The sequence below is a fragment of the Dermacentor albipictus genome, chromosome 2 (assembly GCF_038994185.2).
Source record: "Dermacentor albipictus isolate Rhodes 1998 colony chromosome 2, USDA_Dalb.pri_finalv2, whole genome shotgun sequence".
NCBI lineage: Eukaryota > Metazoa > Arthropoda > Arachnida > Ixodida > Ixodidae > Dermacentor > Dermacentor albipictus.
The window spans coordinates 56,685,212-56,702,924 of record NC_091822.1 but is presented as its reverse complement, the minus strand read 5'-3'; the positions used below and the strand labels follow the sequence as shown (position 1 = coordinate 56,702,924).

The 17,713-nt window shown below is 46.6% G+C and overlaps 1 protein-coding gene across 1 annotated transcript; it reads right to left on the bottom strand.

The window, feature by feature from the left end:
- Positions 1-979: 979 nt before the first annotated feature.
- Positions 980-13,463, bottom strand: LOC135901831 (serine-rich adhesin for platelets-like). The gene is made up of 4 exons (XM_065431679.1): positions 13,199-13,463; positions 9,419-9,470; positions 8,827-8,951; positions 980-5,069 (listed from the first exon to the last, which is right to left on the bottom strand). Exons 1-4 carry the CDS (start codon positions 13,263-13,265, stop codon positions 1,588-1,590), a joined length of 3,726 nt encoding a protein of 1,241 aa, XP_065287751.1. The 5' UTR covers positions 13,266-13,463; the 3' UTR covers positions 980-1,587.
- Between the last annotated feature and the right edge of the window lie 4,250 nt (positions 13,464-17,713).

The window sequence follows — 17,713 nt, the reverse complement described above, 5'->3', positions numbered from 1 at the left end:
CACTTTCTGCTCTTAATGGCGAAGCTTAAGCATCCTCCAATTTTTTTCTGACTAGCTCTGAAATAAAAGTCATACTATACACTTAAAATGGTACACAAAACGACAGTTTCCCGAGAGTACTACAGTACCGCCCCCAGCACGCTCAGCAGGTAGTTCCGGAATAGTTTACTATAAATACTTGAAGTTACCAATCTCATGATGATGATAGGTTGCTTGAAGGTGAGCTTCGCGTCACGTGACATACAAGCAGAAACAACGCTTTGTGATCAGTAATTTTCCGATAGTTGCATACAAACTTGGACTATGCGCTATATCACGGTAGCCCGAGGATGGAAACCTGGAAATTTAACCTCCTGCTGTTTCATTTTTATTCGTTACGTGTATGCATAACTGCGCTGATTATTCGAAGAAAATTTAAGAAATAATTGGTACTTGAAATGAAAACTATTCCATCTGAGTGCCTATTTCGAAAAGGTATTCCACATTCTCGAATAGTAGTAGCACATCCTCGCATTTTCGCTGTGTTCTGATACCCAATTATTTTGAAAGTTTTTTTTTTCGTCCGATTCCTTTCTGTAGTTTCTGGAATTTCCTCCCGCTATTTTCTTGATTCCGATCGCCATTCTAGATCAGTCCACCACAGTGGGTAGCGGCGATTGATTACTTACGCGAACAAGAACACCGACGGTGTCAACACATGGGCCGAGAACGCAACGGGGGCTGTCCATATAAGAATAAATACGAAAAAAATTCGGAACAAGTAATAGAAAACTACATAGATCGTTATAACGAACCGGAGTCCCTCAGATTCCCTCGTTCCTCTCGCTTAATATAATTTGTTATTAAGTGATTGTTTTAAAATCATTGCTTTAAATTTTAAAAATCAGAGCGTAATATTCGCTACATCAAAAATTCAGCTTTGCACTGAATTTTAATAAAATCTGTTCGCGGCATTAAGCAGTGCGCAATTCGCATCATGTGTCTTGATCGGGGTTTATTATCACGCGCTTCGCAAAGCAAATGTAGAACGAACTTGCGTGAACCAATTATCTTTGGCTATTGTTTGAGCGTGTGTGTGAGACTGCAGCTCAACTTTTTGAAACACGTGCTTATCAAGTTTTTGAGATTGGCGGCTTGTTTTGCAACGGCTTCTAGAGCTTATACTCCCTGTAAGTTGGTAAGCCTGCGCACATATACATGTGTACGGTACAGGTTTGCCGTAACGCTTTAGGGAAAGGAAATAACCCCTTCAGCATGGCAACTGACGCCAATTGGAGTAAAGGTTAGCAGCTCTTTGCTACAGAATGATATAGGTATATGCTTGTTTACTGATACATAGCATCAATGCAAGCATGCGCTGGATTCTCCGACACACAGCAGCTTCTCAGCGTCGGTGACCGTCCACATTCGAGATGCCTGGATCGGGTGGAAATAATTGAGGAATCAGCCTGTTGTTTGGCTTGATAGGGAACACAGGCACTGTTCCCTTCCTTCAAAGGCTTCGCGTCACTGCTCCACAACATGCATCTTGTTAAACGAACAGCTGTGGCCTTGCTGCAGCAATATCGCTCATCTGTGGCGTGCGTTTTAAAAGAAGAGATCGTCAATGGCCTCCTGCTCAGGCGCGCTTTCGTAGCCCAGTTCCGTGATGTCCAGAGTAGTCGGTTCCTCTGTCTTGCGCGATGGCGAATCGTCGTAATAGTACTCCGTCTGAAACACGTCCGGCTTTTTGCTCGACTTAGTAGTCGTGCTCATCTCGCCGGATATTCGGCGATTCCTCGTCTTGGGCTCGCCGCCGCTTTCGTCCACCTCAGCGCTTCCGGACGATGTCTCGTTCTTGGTGTCGTCATAGTAGTTCTCAACGCCGACGCCCGAGTCTGGCAGCGCAGTTGCCTTTGTCGTCGACGAGGGCGCGTTTTTAGCAGGAGGTATCGTGCGCCAGATGGAGCCGTCATCGCTGCCCCTAACCGAGGTATACAGCTTGGCTCCGTCGTCGCTGTGAGAGGTGGATGCCGATACTGTACTTACCAACAGCACACCATCTTTAGAAGGTGACCCAGCTGGACGTAAATTTACCGCAGGATGAGTTGTGGCAGTGAGCGCTACATTCACTTGCTTTTTCTCCTCCCCCGAGCCTACGGCTGGAACATGGGACAAGTTGTTCGTGATATCGCGCTTGTTCGCTAACTGAGATGGCTGATCACGCTTCAGAGTCATTGCGCTGCCGCCTGTGGAGGCGCTACTGACATTGTGCGTTTCACCAAGATGCAAGAGGCCGTTTGCGCTATTCCGCTTCGTTGAGTAAGAATGGTGGAGCGTTGAAGGAGTGGTAGAATTTCCATAGCCCCATTTTACAGCTGTCCGCTGCTCTGTGACGGATGCTGTCGATTTTGGTGTGCTCGTTTTTCTCGCTTTACCAAATGGGCCCTTAAAGTTTAGAAAGATGTGAGGTGTCATTGACGCTGGATTTGTCTTTGATTGCGACGTGGTCGGAACGTCTGGTTCTTCATCATCGCTGTCTTCGTCGTCATCATCTTCATCGTCATCGGAATCGTCGCGTGCTGTCGCTTGGCCTCGCTTACTAGTGTTTCCAGCACCAAGGCTAGCATCGGTTGTCATGTTGGTCGCGTGTGACGTGGACGTACTGGCTTGACCCTTGGTCGAACGTGCAACCAGTTCTTCTCTTAAAGGCTGCTGGCTGGGTCCACTTGCCGATATGATCGTAGAATGTGGATGGTTTGTAGGCTTCGCCTTCTGATGAGTTGTGTCGCTTCGTTTCGGAGCAGTTGTCTTGGACGCCCTGTGAACTGTTTGCGTAGAAGCCACTGCATGAGTCGTAGCTATTGACGTCTTGTTGGTTTCCTTATTGCGTGACACGAAGTTCAGTTCCAAATCGACAAGGCCGGCGCTGTCGCCCTCTAAGGAGTTGCCATTTAGCTTTTGCGGCGTACTTGACTTCATGTCGCCTGTACGGTCTTTTTCTCGAGCGTCATTACCTGTGACGAAGATTGCGAGTGGTTTAGCTGCAGGTGTGGCAGTAGCTATAGTGACAAGTCGTATCTCAAGTTTTGGAGATGACAAAGTTGTGCTCTCTTCTTTTCTTTGAATTTCATTCTTTGCAGTAATCTCGCTCTCTACTTGGCTACCATTATGAATTAATTTTTGCTTTCTTGTCGAGGAGCCGGTGTAGTGGCGTGCTTCCGATCCTATGGTAACTCGTGGTGTGGAACTCGATATAAATATCTCAGTAGCGACACGTGACGTAAGGTTCCCAAGATTAGGACGCGAAGACGTCTCAGTTATTGCTTTGGAATGGTGAGTAAGCTCCCCGTTGTAATTTCTTCTCTGCATCTCTGATTGGTTACCATTGGGTTGCATCTCGCCATCGTCATGATTTCCGTTTCTATTTATGGTGAAGTCGACAAATGTTTCCTCCTCATTGGGAATCGTATCGTTATCGGTGGGCAGCGACCTATGATCGGTCTGCGTGTTATTAACAAGTAGCCAGGATCGCCGATCATCTGTGGAGACGTGGTCAGGGGCCAATTCCGGCGGCACGGTTTGTGATAATTTAGGGTTCGTTGCTTTCGATGCGTCTACTCCTGCGGCATGTACAGCGGTTGCTTTCTTCTTCAGCGGGCTGACACCATTTGTTTCCCACTCTACTTCTTTTATCCCACGTCGAGTGCTTTCTGTTCTTTTACTCGTTACTTCGGCGCTTCCATCACTGCCTATAGAATGGACACGACCGCCGCCAACCTGCGTGTCGTTTTCGGGTTTTATTTCTGCCGCAGAATGCGGCGACATACTGTTTGGAGCCTGGTCTACAACACTGTGTGTAGCCCCTGCAGCAGGCTCCAAAGACGAGTTGGCTGCGACAAACCAGGATGTGGTGTTTTTGGAGCTTGGAGCTGCAGTGAACATACGGTCTTTTGTCCAAGCCCGCATAGTGATGGCGCTTGTGTTCGTGGTTTCTGTAGACCTGCCGTGTTTCCCGGATCCACTGGCAGGCGAAGTGCCCTCTAATTTACCCTGCGTTCCCGAATGAAGCAACGGCCAGGCGTCTTCTTTGTTGCTGATGAGCGTGAATGAAACGCTGCTGTTACGACCGGACGGCGTCGTCTCCACCTTTTCGACTCCGCCCCCGGATCTTCTGGTGGAGCGTCTGCGCCGAAGCTCGAGAGACACAATCGTATTCGATAGCTGCAATTTTTGGCGACGTGGTTTTCTTGTGCTGACGTTTGTGACAGAGTGTTCTTCGACGGTGCGCGCGTGATGTGAAGAAGCGTGCTTGGTGAAACCTTTTCTTGATGTGATACGTGTAGTAATTGGTTCCTTTCCACGCTTTCGGCGATTGGCTTTGTTGCGAATTATGCGCTTATGTCGCACGTTTAGGGAGTGCGAGGATGGCCTGCTGCTACTATTAGTGGGGGGCACCGAAGAAGGATGACCCGAATCATCCTTGACATTGCTGCTGTAGTTCACTGCACCACTGGCAATGGAGCCCTGGCTCGTGCCGCTCACGATGCCGCTCATGGTGTGACGGGGACCCAGAGACTTTGGAGCTTTAGTTGATGCCGTGTCGTTGCCACCACTGCGCTCCAAGTAGCTACTGGCGGCATAAGAAGACCTGGAGTGGCGCGCTTTCCTATGCGTGTTTGCGGAGGCGGCGTCAACGGCGCTGGCGGCCCGCAGCTTGCTCATGATTCCTCCCTTGGGTAGGACAATGACTTGCTCGCTGAGAGCCTGTACCTCTGCTGTGGCCCCCATCGTGGTACTGCTTGCTACGCCGGCCACGCTGGGCGCGTAGACGCGTTCGCGGTTCGAGTCGGGCTTGTGGTGCGGTGCGGCGTGGTATCTGGACCCGGCGGTCTGACCGGCGGCAGAGGCATGCGATGATCTCGGGCGCGGTGGCGTCGTCAAGCCAACGATTCTATCTTGGGGCCCGTCAGTCGGCGAAGACGAGGACGTCGCACCGGAGGCTTTCGGCGTGGCGGCTTCCGTAATAGCGGCCAGGCTAAGCTCGGCGACCATGGTTTCGTTCTTCTTGCCGAAGAAGGGTAGTTGACCTGTCCAGAAAGAGTCAGAGAGATGAGGCGTAAACAAGCGCTCAAGCTTCTCATGTCTGCCACATGGTTCCGGTTTAAAGATCAACGGTAAATACAATACGTAGGTTCATGAGACAAAATCGATGCAATTAGCTGTCGTGGTAACCAAAACTAAAGCATCGTCTACATACCACGATAAAAATATTAACAGCAATGACTTGATTCATTGACAATTACTCTTCCAAAACATTTCGTCCGTGCTCACCGCGCTTTTCATTTAGTAATGCTCGTTTTATGCGAAGCATATTACGAGGGCTCAACCCAGCTCCTCAGGCGCGGCGGTGACCATGAAATCACGTGACACCGTGACGTCACGACAGAGGAGAAGTGGCTTTGGCTCAACTCTTGCAAGACGGGCTGGGTGGGAATCGAACCAGGGTCTCCGGAGTGTGGGACGGAGACGCTACCACTGAGCCCCGAGTACAACGCTTCAAAGCGGTACAAAAGCGCCTCTAGTGAATGCGGTGTTGCCTTAGAAACGCGCTGTTTCTAAGGCGTGCGTCTCTTGCTCAGGCGCACATTTCGTTGCCGCGCCGAACGCTGCTTTGCTCGACGCTCACCGCGTCCAATGCGGGGCGCGTAGTCGCTGCCCTGTAGCCCATTGTCTTACACCCCTTGGCGGGTCGACGGGAACGCTGTCGCGTTCCACTCTTGAAGGCGAAGAAGTAATGCATGAGTTGTTTCTTCGTCTAGCCGAACCAAATATAGCCAAGCAACAGCAGTTCACCAGGCTAAACAGTGGTTCAACAATTAAAATAAAGGCTAGTATGCTTCGCATCCTGGGCTTAACCTTACCTAAGCCACAGCCATTTTTTTCTACTGAAAGCGCTATATCAACGCCAAACTATCGCTTACTGCAGCACTTGCAGTAGCTGCTGAGTGGCTTTCGAACTTGGACGTTTACTTATTTCGCTTTCTGGCCACAGATACACTTGTATTGAAGTGGTTGTTACAATGTGTTTTTTTTTTCGTTTCTTTTTTCTAAACTATACAACATGCCGCGTTCGTTCGCCCAATGGCTCTGGTGACCTACCGCGAGGACGACGTCACGGCTCTGAGTTTGCTCTGGTTTAGTTGCGAGTTAAAACCCGCACACTTCAAGGACAATCCTGTACCGTCCAGGGCTTGCATTGTAAAAAAAATATTCAACTTCGTCTATCTCCTGTGCAGTTCTTTTAACTCTAGGCCTCCGGTATTTTCCTATCAAAAATGGGTGGCGCGCTTCAACATACATGACGTTCCTGAGAGAAGTGTAATGAGCTCAGCGTTTAAAATAAAGGTAGTGTGCACAAGATTGATCATTATTGTTGGCGGAGAGGGTAAACCCTACAAAGTGAACTTTTTGAGAATGCAAGTATTCAAACCTAAATGACGTCCAAAATTACGTCGCCTGTCATAGCAGCTCTGTCGCGATAAACCAATTTCCAATTAACCAAGGCCAATTTTTTTAGCAAAAATTGTATTGCGAACGCAGCCAAAATCGAACAGATGCGGCCTATGTAATAATGTATTACTCTATAGAGAAGACCGCCTCGCAAAAGTCATAACATATGCCACCAGCTTACGACCCGCAATAAACTGAAACCATGCGTACAGCATATTATATATTTTTTCCAGAATGTTCAAGGTGTCGGTACTACTAAGGAAAATTTTTGTGTGCATGTTTGAATTGTAATTTCACATCCGAGGTGCCACCTTTGCGTTTACTAAAGCTCGATCAAGCAAAAAATTAGTCTTCAAATGCGAATAGGTATTGCTTCAGCTTTTTGCGTAGAACGCGTTCCCGAAAGCTTGTTGCCGTTTCTCTTCAGGATCTCATCTGAATGCCTGCATTCAGTACAATAACCATATTTAATTTGTTGTGGCCCAAGCATGCGAGGTGCAACAATTATTGTGTTAGTGTATGCACTTTCCGCTACGCTATATGACTATCGAGTCCACTCATTGTTTTATTGCTGCGACGACTACCTGCAGAAACAAAGATTGCGGACCTGAGTATTTAACTATCCCAAAGTTATGGTAATGCAGTTACTTCATTAAATATTTCCTTCTATGCAAAAACTGCAGTAGCAAGGTAAATAATTTCACTGCCCGTATAATACGTCCAGAAGAACCAAACGCACATCTTCTGGTGCTTGCTCCATATAAAGTTGGCACCAGGATATCCAAAATTGTTTACAGTCGTTATTAGCGTGATGGCCTATTACTGGTTTCCCAGTGCACCAAAACTCTGTTTCGGTATAATATAATACCTAGTTTTGACTGAGTCCCAAAGTACATGCCCATATCGGCGGGGTCACTGCCCTTACCGATGGCTACGGTGATCTTTACGTGGCGAGGTAAATGAAGACGGGGCTTCCCTTTTGTCTCGCGAGCCACCCGATTGGTCCTTCACGCCGGCGAGCAGCAAGGGGAAGTGTAGCTTTAAGCAAGCCTGGGATAGCTAGATGCAGGCCTTGGGCGCCAGTGAAGTAGAGGCCGGCAAGCTAGGTTTCCCAAGCCGGGGTCCTCGACAAGAAGACCAATCCGCGGTCTGAGACCGCCACCATCTTCCACAGCAACCAACACCGTGAGGAACTAGAGGCTCGGCGCTATGAGCATCAGACTGTCGTCTTGCAGCTCGCAAATTAAAGACACGTGTTCCAGCGCTCCGCCTTTCCGGCGAACTTTTCAATTGCGTTTCATCGCTCACATAAGTTAACCCTCACATATTCCTTTATTCCTTGTACTTCCAATTTAGTCTTTGTCGCGAATGTTACCAAAAAGACAAATCCACTTGCCGGAACGTTGACTCCCGCTTTTACCATGCTCTCGTTTAGCTCATCGTTTTGAATTTCCATCACCCGTCTTCCTCCTGTTTTTCCTGCGTTTGTATTTTGTAATCTGCCCGCGTTTTCTTATTGACCCTAAGTAAACACATGGTTACCTTAAGAGACAGAAAGAGATTGGTTTGCATCAGAGAGCAAAGGCGTATAGATGATATTCTAATAGACATTAAAAGAAAAAAATGGCGCTGGGCAGATCGTGTAATGCGCAGATCAGATAACCATTGGACCATTAGGATGACAGAATGGGTACCGAGAGAAGGGATTCGCAGTTGAGGACGGCAGTAGACTAGGTGGTGCGACGAAATTAGGAAATTTGCGGGTGCTAGTTGGAATCGGTTGGCGGAGGACAGGGGTAATTGGAGATTGCAGGGAGAGGCCTTCGTCCTGCAGTGGACATAAAATATGATGTTGATGATGATGATGATGACAGGTTGTTTTACGAATCGTGGGAGTAGTTTGTTACTTTCTGAACATCTCCTTTGGCCAAAATTTTCTGACGAGTGCGTTTTTTTATCTAAGATTATGAGTCGCGTACGCTTCCGGAATCAAACTTTCACTTGCCATCTTAGGCTTCTGGTCGATGATTGATCAGTCGCGGACCTATCGCCGGTCAGCACTCGAGCCTTTCTTTATGCTTACGCAGATTGAATTTACATGTCGCGCCATCCCCTCCATTGCAGAGTGTGCAATAACTTAACCACCATCACTGAACAGATTGCGCTGTAGCCGTTCAAGGAAGCTCTGTTGTACTTCCATGTATATGTGGCAGCATTCCAAGAGACTTCTAGAGTTGCTTCTCAACTATCCTAGCCCTTTTTTACCGATGCAATAGCCTGTGCTTTAAGATCTTAGTAGCCCTAAGCAGTTAGCATGTAACAGTGCAGGCCTACCTTTACCGTCGAGGACAAAGACGACCACTGGAGTGGCAAGGACACCCACGAGAACCACAAACATGGCCAAGAGCATCGGCAGCAGGCATCGCACGCGCCGTCTCCGTGGCGCCGGCGGAGGTTGGCTGTGCAAGTAGGAGAAACGACTGACTTCGTTTTGTAGTGGTGTAGCACCCTTAAGCGCCCGAAAGATCAGACAAGCACAGAGATACAAAAAACTTTGGACGTTACATGCAGAAGTTACAAATATGAGGCAAAAAAATAATGGTTAGGAACGCTGCAGAATGCACATGTTTTGAGAAGGGAAGGAATGCATGGTACATGCGTCACATCATGTCTTTCTGGTAAGGTGAGAGTTAACACTCTCGAGTGGGTTTTCTCCCAACAACCCTACTGGTCTCGATTGCATCGGACTCTTGTAAATGTAGCTTCTCGGGCTTGAATTGCTCGTTCCCTGTGGCTCGCTTCAAGCGTGCATCTCGAAGAGAACACTTCGTCTAGCTTAAAAGCAGCAATCGATTATTTTAGATAATATTGGAAAAGTGAAAATAAAGTTTTGCTCAAAGTGAAATAAAAAAAGCTGGACGCTCACATGATCCTGTTTTCGTCTGTGGCGTCCATAGTATTTTCTCCTTGGCTGTCCACTGCGCAGACAGGGTCATAAAGAACACATTGTAGTTCACCAAGGTACGATGATGTGCTAGTTGGTGCACAGCTGTCAAGGTTTGTGGCGCAGAAGGTTAGCAAATGAAACAAGAGACGGACAGAAAGAGCACAAAGGCAGAAATGCGCTCTTTTGGTTCGTTTCTGCCTATCTCTTCCGTTTCTATTTTGCGCTAACCTTCTGCCCCACAAACGTCGACAGGAACGCATCTGTCGTGTTATGATTCAAAGGGACACTAAAGATAAGCATTAAATCAGTTTACAGTGATCAAAGTATCTGTAAATTATTTTCTTCCATAATTTTGTCCTAAGAGGTTGATTAGGAAAAAACTTGAATCTTTTGAGTTTCTCGCCGATGCCGCAGTGCTGGTGCTTAATTGCGACGTCATAAAATTAGAAAAATTTTCTCATATTTGGACCATTGTGGCGCCCCAAATAATCTCGAATGTTGCTATGACTCCTTTGCATTACAATGTAGTGCTCTTTACCGATAAAAAATTCCATGAAGTGACAGTGACTGGTTGCGAAAGTCCAAGACGGCGTTGCCTTCCGTCTTTCTTATTGCATGCTTTCTGGCGTAGCAAATCCGATTCAGGGAGTAGAATAATTTTTCTTTTATTGTAGTAGTGCTACAATACCAACCTTGTATATCGTAATACTAATACAGCTCAAATCACTTTTCTCTTCATTGACTCTCTAATACCAATCTACACATTGCACGCGCGTGCCGGCGTATAGCAGGCCCAGGCTGTGCTTCCGAGAGCCAGACAATTCCATACCTTAGCGTTTTAATGTGAAAGCACTATATGGCTCATGACGGGGGAAATCCGATGGGGGCGAAATGCGAAAACACTCGTGTACTTCGATTTAAGTGCCCGTTAAAGAAACACAAGTGGTCGAAATTTACAGAGTCCTCCACTACGGCATGCCTCATAATCAGAAAGTGGTTTTGGCACGTAAAACCACATCAAAAATATTGGCAGTCGCTTAGCTCGGCTATGGCAGGATACACGCAGCGAAAGCTAAGGCATATAATGGTTTGCCTTCGTTAATCTTGATTGCAAGTCCAGGTTAGTCTGGTTGCCTAGCTATGTTGTGGCGTTTAGCCAGTCGTTCGACGCTCTCTTCTTCTGTTTCCTGGGCGATTCGTTTTCTCTTCATCTCGTTCCGATGTCGATTGAAGGCCTCCTCCGGCTTATCAGGATTGTCGCCGCCCATACTGCCACATCAACTGTGGTTGCGGCGCACGCGAGCTCTCATTTTCAATCCTCCGACATGTTATCAGGCGTGCGACGCAGCTGGCGAAGTGAGCGGAGACGAGCGAAACGACGAGGAACACAGTGTGACGTCATGCCAAACGGTGGGGGCGGAATGGCGCGGCGCTGCTCGGCGGCGGAACACCTGTGGCTCGGTGCTACTAGTGGCGCATGCGCAGTAGTAAGTAGGGAGCGAGAGAGAGAGAGAGAGACAAATATCTGCGGCGAGGCGCGCGTTGTGACGTCATGTGCCTTCTAGGAGCACCGCCACGGCGAAATCGCAAGTTCGCGGCCAGTAAAGGTGTCGCTTAAAAAAAATAAAGCAGGTGGGAAATCCGGCGGCGTCGCCGGAGGTGATACAGAAGGTCACGTGGCCACAGAGACAGACCGCACCGGTGGCTGCCAGTTGGTGCGGTATTTCAGCGAGTTCTGTCTTGCGCTCCGGTTGACGAACCTTTGACTTCGCCTTCTCAGTCAGTAGCTACGCCCCATTCCTTTGGACGCCCTCACAAATACGCGAACTAGGCCGTGGCGATGCTTTCGCATTCATAAACATACGGATAGCTCAGTGCCCTTGAATTTATTCTCTATTTCATCTTCAATAATCGGTACGCGCCTACCATGAGCGTCTCGCGAGTATCGCGAGACGCTCATGGCTCGCGCCCAGCTCTGTACGTACCATAGATCGGCGTAGACGCCTAAGGGTTGGGGGATGCGAGGGCAAGTTGCATGTGCACTCTGGAAATTCCTACACTTTAGCCCATAAAGAAAGGTGGGAACCCCGTAACTTTCTGGAAGGTCCTTCCATCCGTAAAGCCCCGCCTTAACAGCGATGCAATAGCCTATCCGACCCACTACAGCTCGCCTACACTAATGATGTCCCCTGTATGGCAGGCAAAATGTCCGAATAAATTTCGCCAACAGTGTCTGTTCTAAATGCTGTACATATTGCAGTTAGTTTCTTTTTACAAAATAAGAAAGCATAGCCTTTCCCTTGTGCTGTTTAATTTTCACTGTACCCCCTCTGCTCGCCATTGTTAAGGCGTAAGCTGTTGGTGAGACAGTTGCGCTTCACAGAGCAGAATTTTCATGTCCTTGTCTTTTGTGTCACAACCCGGAGACGTGAGCTGGCGTGCGCTAGCTGGCGTCTGGGCTTTGTAACACCGTTAATTATAGCGCGCAACAACTGTAACCACTGCGCTACGTCATTATGTCTTGAAACAACGCGGTCTCAAATAGGAAAGTGGTGCGTGTTTTGTGGGACACACAATTTGTATTCGGGAAGTGTCATAGAGGCTGCTTTTGTGGTAAACACCGAATAGTTCTCCGGTAATACTGTTCCGCATGAGTTCAAATGGTTACGCAATTTTTTGCGTACAAACAATAACACAATGGCAAAGCAATTCTGCGGAAGCCCGCAATACAGAGGACACTACTTGAAAGGGCAAAAATTGTTACCCATCGCAATTTTACTACGAAGCTGCAAAGGAAACCTATACCGGTTTCTCTGAAAAAAAAGAAAGCCTCGTAGTTGAAGAAAAATTCGTCGTAGTGCTGGATTCAGACCCAGAACCACCGCCTTTCTGCAGTTGTGACTCTACCATGTTAGCTAAGCAGAAGGCTAGTCGATCGCGGAGCGAGGGTGAATTATTCAACAACTTGTTTGTGGCTTCGTGCTACAATTCCATATTCAGTGTCTCAGTGCCTCGAGTTGTCGAATAATTTGCCATCGCTCTTCAATCTGCTAGCCTCGTGGTTAGTTAATATTGTAGAGCAACCGCCGTCAAAGGGTGTTGGTAGCGGGTTCGAATCTTGAACCAGGACCAATTTTTTTTCAACTAAGAGGCTTTGTTTCTGAAGAAACCCGCATAGGTGCCCTTTGTAGCGTCGTACTACAATTAGGGTGGATGACAATCTTTCCATTTCATAAGCTATACACCAGCAAGAATGTCTGTGTAAGTACGCAAATTGATGAGCTATAGGCACATCGAAATTTCGCCACACGACGACATGAAACGCGCAGCATGCTTGAAATATGCGGCCGAATATAATTTTATAACAGTCGCTGGCATGGTGCACGTAATCTAGGCACTGTGGTGGACCAACTATGTCGGTACCATGTTAACGCCGTGCAAGTGTGGAATATAAAAGCTTCCACATTACGTACACAGACAAATATGTTCAATGATAAGGGACATCAGGACAACATTTCTTGACCTCCTCTGGACGCTCAGAACGCTTTTCATGCCTTTTCTACGAACGATTGTAGTGTTCGCTGGCGGGACTGGGCAAATAAGTTATAAATTCATTATTCCTCAAAGAACAGATTGTCTGCAGTAGGCGCCTGCTACAACTCAGGTAAAGCACTCGTCTTGATGAACTGAAATGCATTTTATTTATGAAATACATGAAATTATGCTGTGGAATTATGAGATATATTCCACAACGCTCACCGGTGTCCTGCGAGGGCCGGCCCGACATGTTGGAGATCCTTCTGCCGACGTCGTTTGTGGAAAGCATCGCGGTGTTCAACGCCTTCGCGCAGGCGCAGGTTTCACTGCATCGCCGGTTCCGCGGGACGTCCCACCGGTCGGCTCGACCGGGGCTCGCCTTCGGTGGCGGCAGCCTCTTACGACACCATCGCAAACGCAAGCGGCGTCCGGGCGCCTTGTTTTTCTTCTTCTGTGGGAAGAAGCGCTTCCACGTCTTCCTCCTCTTTCGCGATGAGGGAACCGGTACTGAGACGCGCAAATAATTCGTAACATCTTTCTTCTTGTAGCCTCTCTTTTGTACCGAAAGTCCTGAAAAAATAGTTGCCCAAATTCCGTATGCCGCGCAGTATTTCCCCGCGTCAATAAGTAAGCCGCGAAGACAGGTACGCTCGCAATGGTATGTTTCTTTGATGTTTACCCTAAGCTATAGCACATGTGCAATTTAACCACTAGGGGAAGAATGATGTTATTGGATGAAGTTTGCATTTAAACAATATTGGCGTGTGGTGCTTTAATTTCTGGGGCCCTCATAAAGAAAGTGGCTAGCAAAGTGTATTAATTACTACTACATGAATTCTTCTGGGTACTTATTTAATTCGGAAACTTCCTATGCGGCACAGAACGCGTGAAGCATGCAAATAAGTTGCGAGTGCAGGTATAGGCTGTTGTGTTCGAATGAAGTATAACAGGCATCTGTAATGCGGACCATAGAACTTCGGATGGTAGTCAGGTGGGCTGCCTTGGCACTTGTGGTGAATGAACTTGCACAACGAAGAATCTTCGAAGCCTCAAGTCCAAATTATTCTCTTTCGTATATTTCATGAGAACTTATGTTACACCACGCCTTCGGCAAGGGTCCATTCGAGCTAACGACAGATCTTCTTGTGCATCACGTTTTCCCTTGCGGCAAATTGGGCCGGGCACGGATAGCGACCTTTTCTGGCGGCAGGAATAACCGGTGAAGCATTGTTCGACATATCGCCGCAAGAGCGACGCCTGGTGCGGTCGTCTCAAAATGCGTGGCAAATTTCCACCTTCGGGTCATGGCTTTATCAATGGAGTTCTTCTCTATAATTTCGTCTTTATAGGGCGCAGTTTATTGAGAGAGGTTCCTCATGCTTAACTTTCTGAAATAGCGCAGACACTATCCAGAATTTCTTGTTCGGATGTAGCAGTATTTATGCAGATAAAAAAAAGGCCTCTTTGTTGGTCAGGTTAGATACTTTTCTTAGAAATACATAAATGCAGAATTAAGACACCGAAAAATAATTTAGGTTCAACAAGCGCACGTCGCGGCGGTCGTGTCTCGCCAGGTGTTACTTTTATTTAGAGAATTTACGTGTTTCTAAGTATACAAGAACGTATTTGGCTAGCCCATGGTCTCGGATTTCAATGACAGTACGCCAGAAGGGTACAGATGTATGAAGGGGAATAGTGCAATATGTCTGGTGGATCGGTGCCTACAGGTTAGGTAACACGGATAATTTGTAAGGAAAGTACCATTAAATTTCCAAGGCGTGCTAGCATGAGCGACGAATCTTAAGCGCGTAGAATAAACGATGCTAAATTATAAATAACGGGCTGGATAGCACCAGCAATCAACCTCTTTTTAAAAGGGTAATAATAAAACCCATCTCTGCACCCATCAACCATCAACCATCCAATCTGTCCTGATTCATCCATTGATACATCCATCCATCAGCCAGTATAATGCTGACGTGACTATTCCAGGCCGTTCTCAGGAATCATTTTTTGAAGGTTCCTTTGTACATGAGTAAGTATGGTTTTGCACAATCGAACCTTTGTTCGTCATGCGGGAATACTTAAAAGGAAGAGGTCCAGGCACTGACCAAAATGGTTTAAAATATATATTTACATCTCGGCTCCCCCATGGGTATCTTGTTCACAATCTTGTTGTGAACAAGGCTGCCGTGGGCCAGCCGGAGCGTAAATATATATTTTAAACTACTTTGGTCGGTGCCCGGACCTCTTCCTTTTAAGTACGCATCATCCCGACCAGATAGGCTTCCGTCATACTCTCGACTTAAGTCATGTAGGGGATATATAATGACTGCACGATTTCCTCTCTTATTGCCGAAAATGTAATTCCGAAAGAACGACATACTTAGAGCAGCCCGTATTGGGCATGGACCTTCCTCTCTCGGTCAATAATATGTTACCTGTTTATGCCTGTTTATATCTAATATCTAATTCTAGTATCTAATACTAATATGTTATCTTTCGTCGAGCCCAAAAGGAAGTGTGTCAGATTGTGCTTGAGTACGATGGAGCTAGACTGTCACATTGAACATATTTTCTTAGTTATTCACACTACATAGAATTATTTTCATAATCTATCATCTTCGTCACAATTTGCATGACCACTTTTCAAGAAAAGAAAGCAAGAGACGTACATTATTATCAATATTAAATAAATTTAGGAAACAAGAATTTTATATGCTCCCATTGCGAATCATGGCCAATCCCGCCCTCCCTCATGGTTACGCGTCACAAGTACAAGGAAGAGCAAGAAAGTACAGCAATCAGCCCTGCCCCAGGTGGGTCGGAGCCAGAATTTTGAAGGAAAAAGCAGAACTATGCACTGATAGGAGGGTTCTCATAGAATATTAGGCTATCGAAAGCTTTGAAGATCATATTTTATCTCAACATCTCATTGCGCGGCAGGGAGTGATCTTGTCAGGCTTAATGTGCCGGTTATTGGTAGCAGAAACTTTAAATAAAAGGTTAAACAAAGAGAGGGCGAAACAAGAGTAGAAGGCTATGTCGGAGATCCCCAGTCGGGATCCAGCCAACAGCCCGCACCAACGCTGCATCGGTTGGTCAGTGACTTGGCGGGCCAGATTTGTAGCGGTCTTCAGCCACTCTCACAAGAGGGCTGAAGTTATATAACACTGCGCTCGGTCCGTATATGGGACTGAGATTATCTCTAAGCACACACACACACACAGACACACACACACACACACACACACACACACACACACACACGCACACACACACACACACACACACACACACGTACACGCGCACACACACAGATATATATATATATATATATATATATATATATATATATATATATATATATATATATTATTGTTGTTCGATTCCTAGGAGGACCACCCATAAAGCTACCCAGAAACCGAAATTTCAGCCAGCGAGATCCTGTATTCAGAAGCTTTGTCACCTAAGTGCAGTCGGCAATTGCCCATCACCGCAACCATTTATATTCGTTACCAATAAGATCGTGTCCATAAGAAATTGGGCGTTCGTACGCCAGTCAATAAGTAAATGGAGTCATGTAAGAGAGAGAAAAACGCTCTAATAGAGGAAAATCGGCAAGGTCGACCTCAGGAGCGTTGCGTCACGCCTGATAGTTTCTGTTGAAGGATCCGAGGTGATAGAAGGTAAACAATTACTAAATGATGGCGATGGTCTGGATGTTCTGCGCACGAGTTTGTTAGACAGGTAAGACGCCAACACACGTTGAGTAAACCAATAAGCAACACAGAAGCACACAAGTTAGAATTTTCCTGAACGCACACACACATATTAGCTTGTTTTTGTTGCTGTTGCTGTCCAGTGAACATGTGGTACATAGGATTAGACAGAAAATGGATGTCTATTTCCGATATATATACGATTAAATATTTAGGATTGCTATAGAGTGAATGCTGTTGAAAGACAGAATTACGTGTTGGTAAAATTATCTTTGTTATGCAACTGTTCTATTTTCTATTGTTCCACTGTCAAACTGAGGTAATAGTGTCTTTATTCTACAAACATGAAACAAATGAAACAAACCAATATGGCAACTCAAGCCGAATCATCTTTGCAAGAAGCAGTGCGAACACACATGACAATGAAGCCAAAGACAGTGTTTAAGAATAGGATACAGCATTGTGAGTATCTTGTGTCGAGCTATTTCTAGAGCTGCTTGCCTCCAGAAGTGATTATAAATTCATCCTGCAAACAATCCTTCCGAAATGCTCCTTGGCTACGTGGCCTACTCGACGCAGATCATATATCACTCCGCCTAGCTTTTCATTGGGGGTGGCGTGTTAAACACGTGATTTTCACTTGAATTCAAGATCAAATGGCGCACAGCACATGACCTACTCATGCGGGAACTTGCACTTCGACCGTTTCTCTCACATTCTTGCTTTCTAAGCGCATTTATATTTGAGCGCTTTTTCTTGAGTTTGATGTGGTGTTACAACATAACTTGCCCCGTATTTTCAGAACTTCTCTTCCGTAAGAACCGTCAGCTATTGCCCATTGTGGCGGCGACAATGTCGTTACCATTCTCGTTGCTATGATAAGCCACATACGGCCAACGCGCCCCGTATAGAAATAGGCATAGGTGCATCCATGTCGGGCTTCCCACGAAGTGACCGACGGAAAGTAGGAGGTCGCAGCTGCGTAATGATGAAGCAATTGAAGTGGAAGAAAATT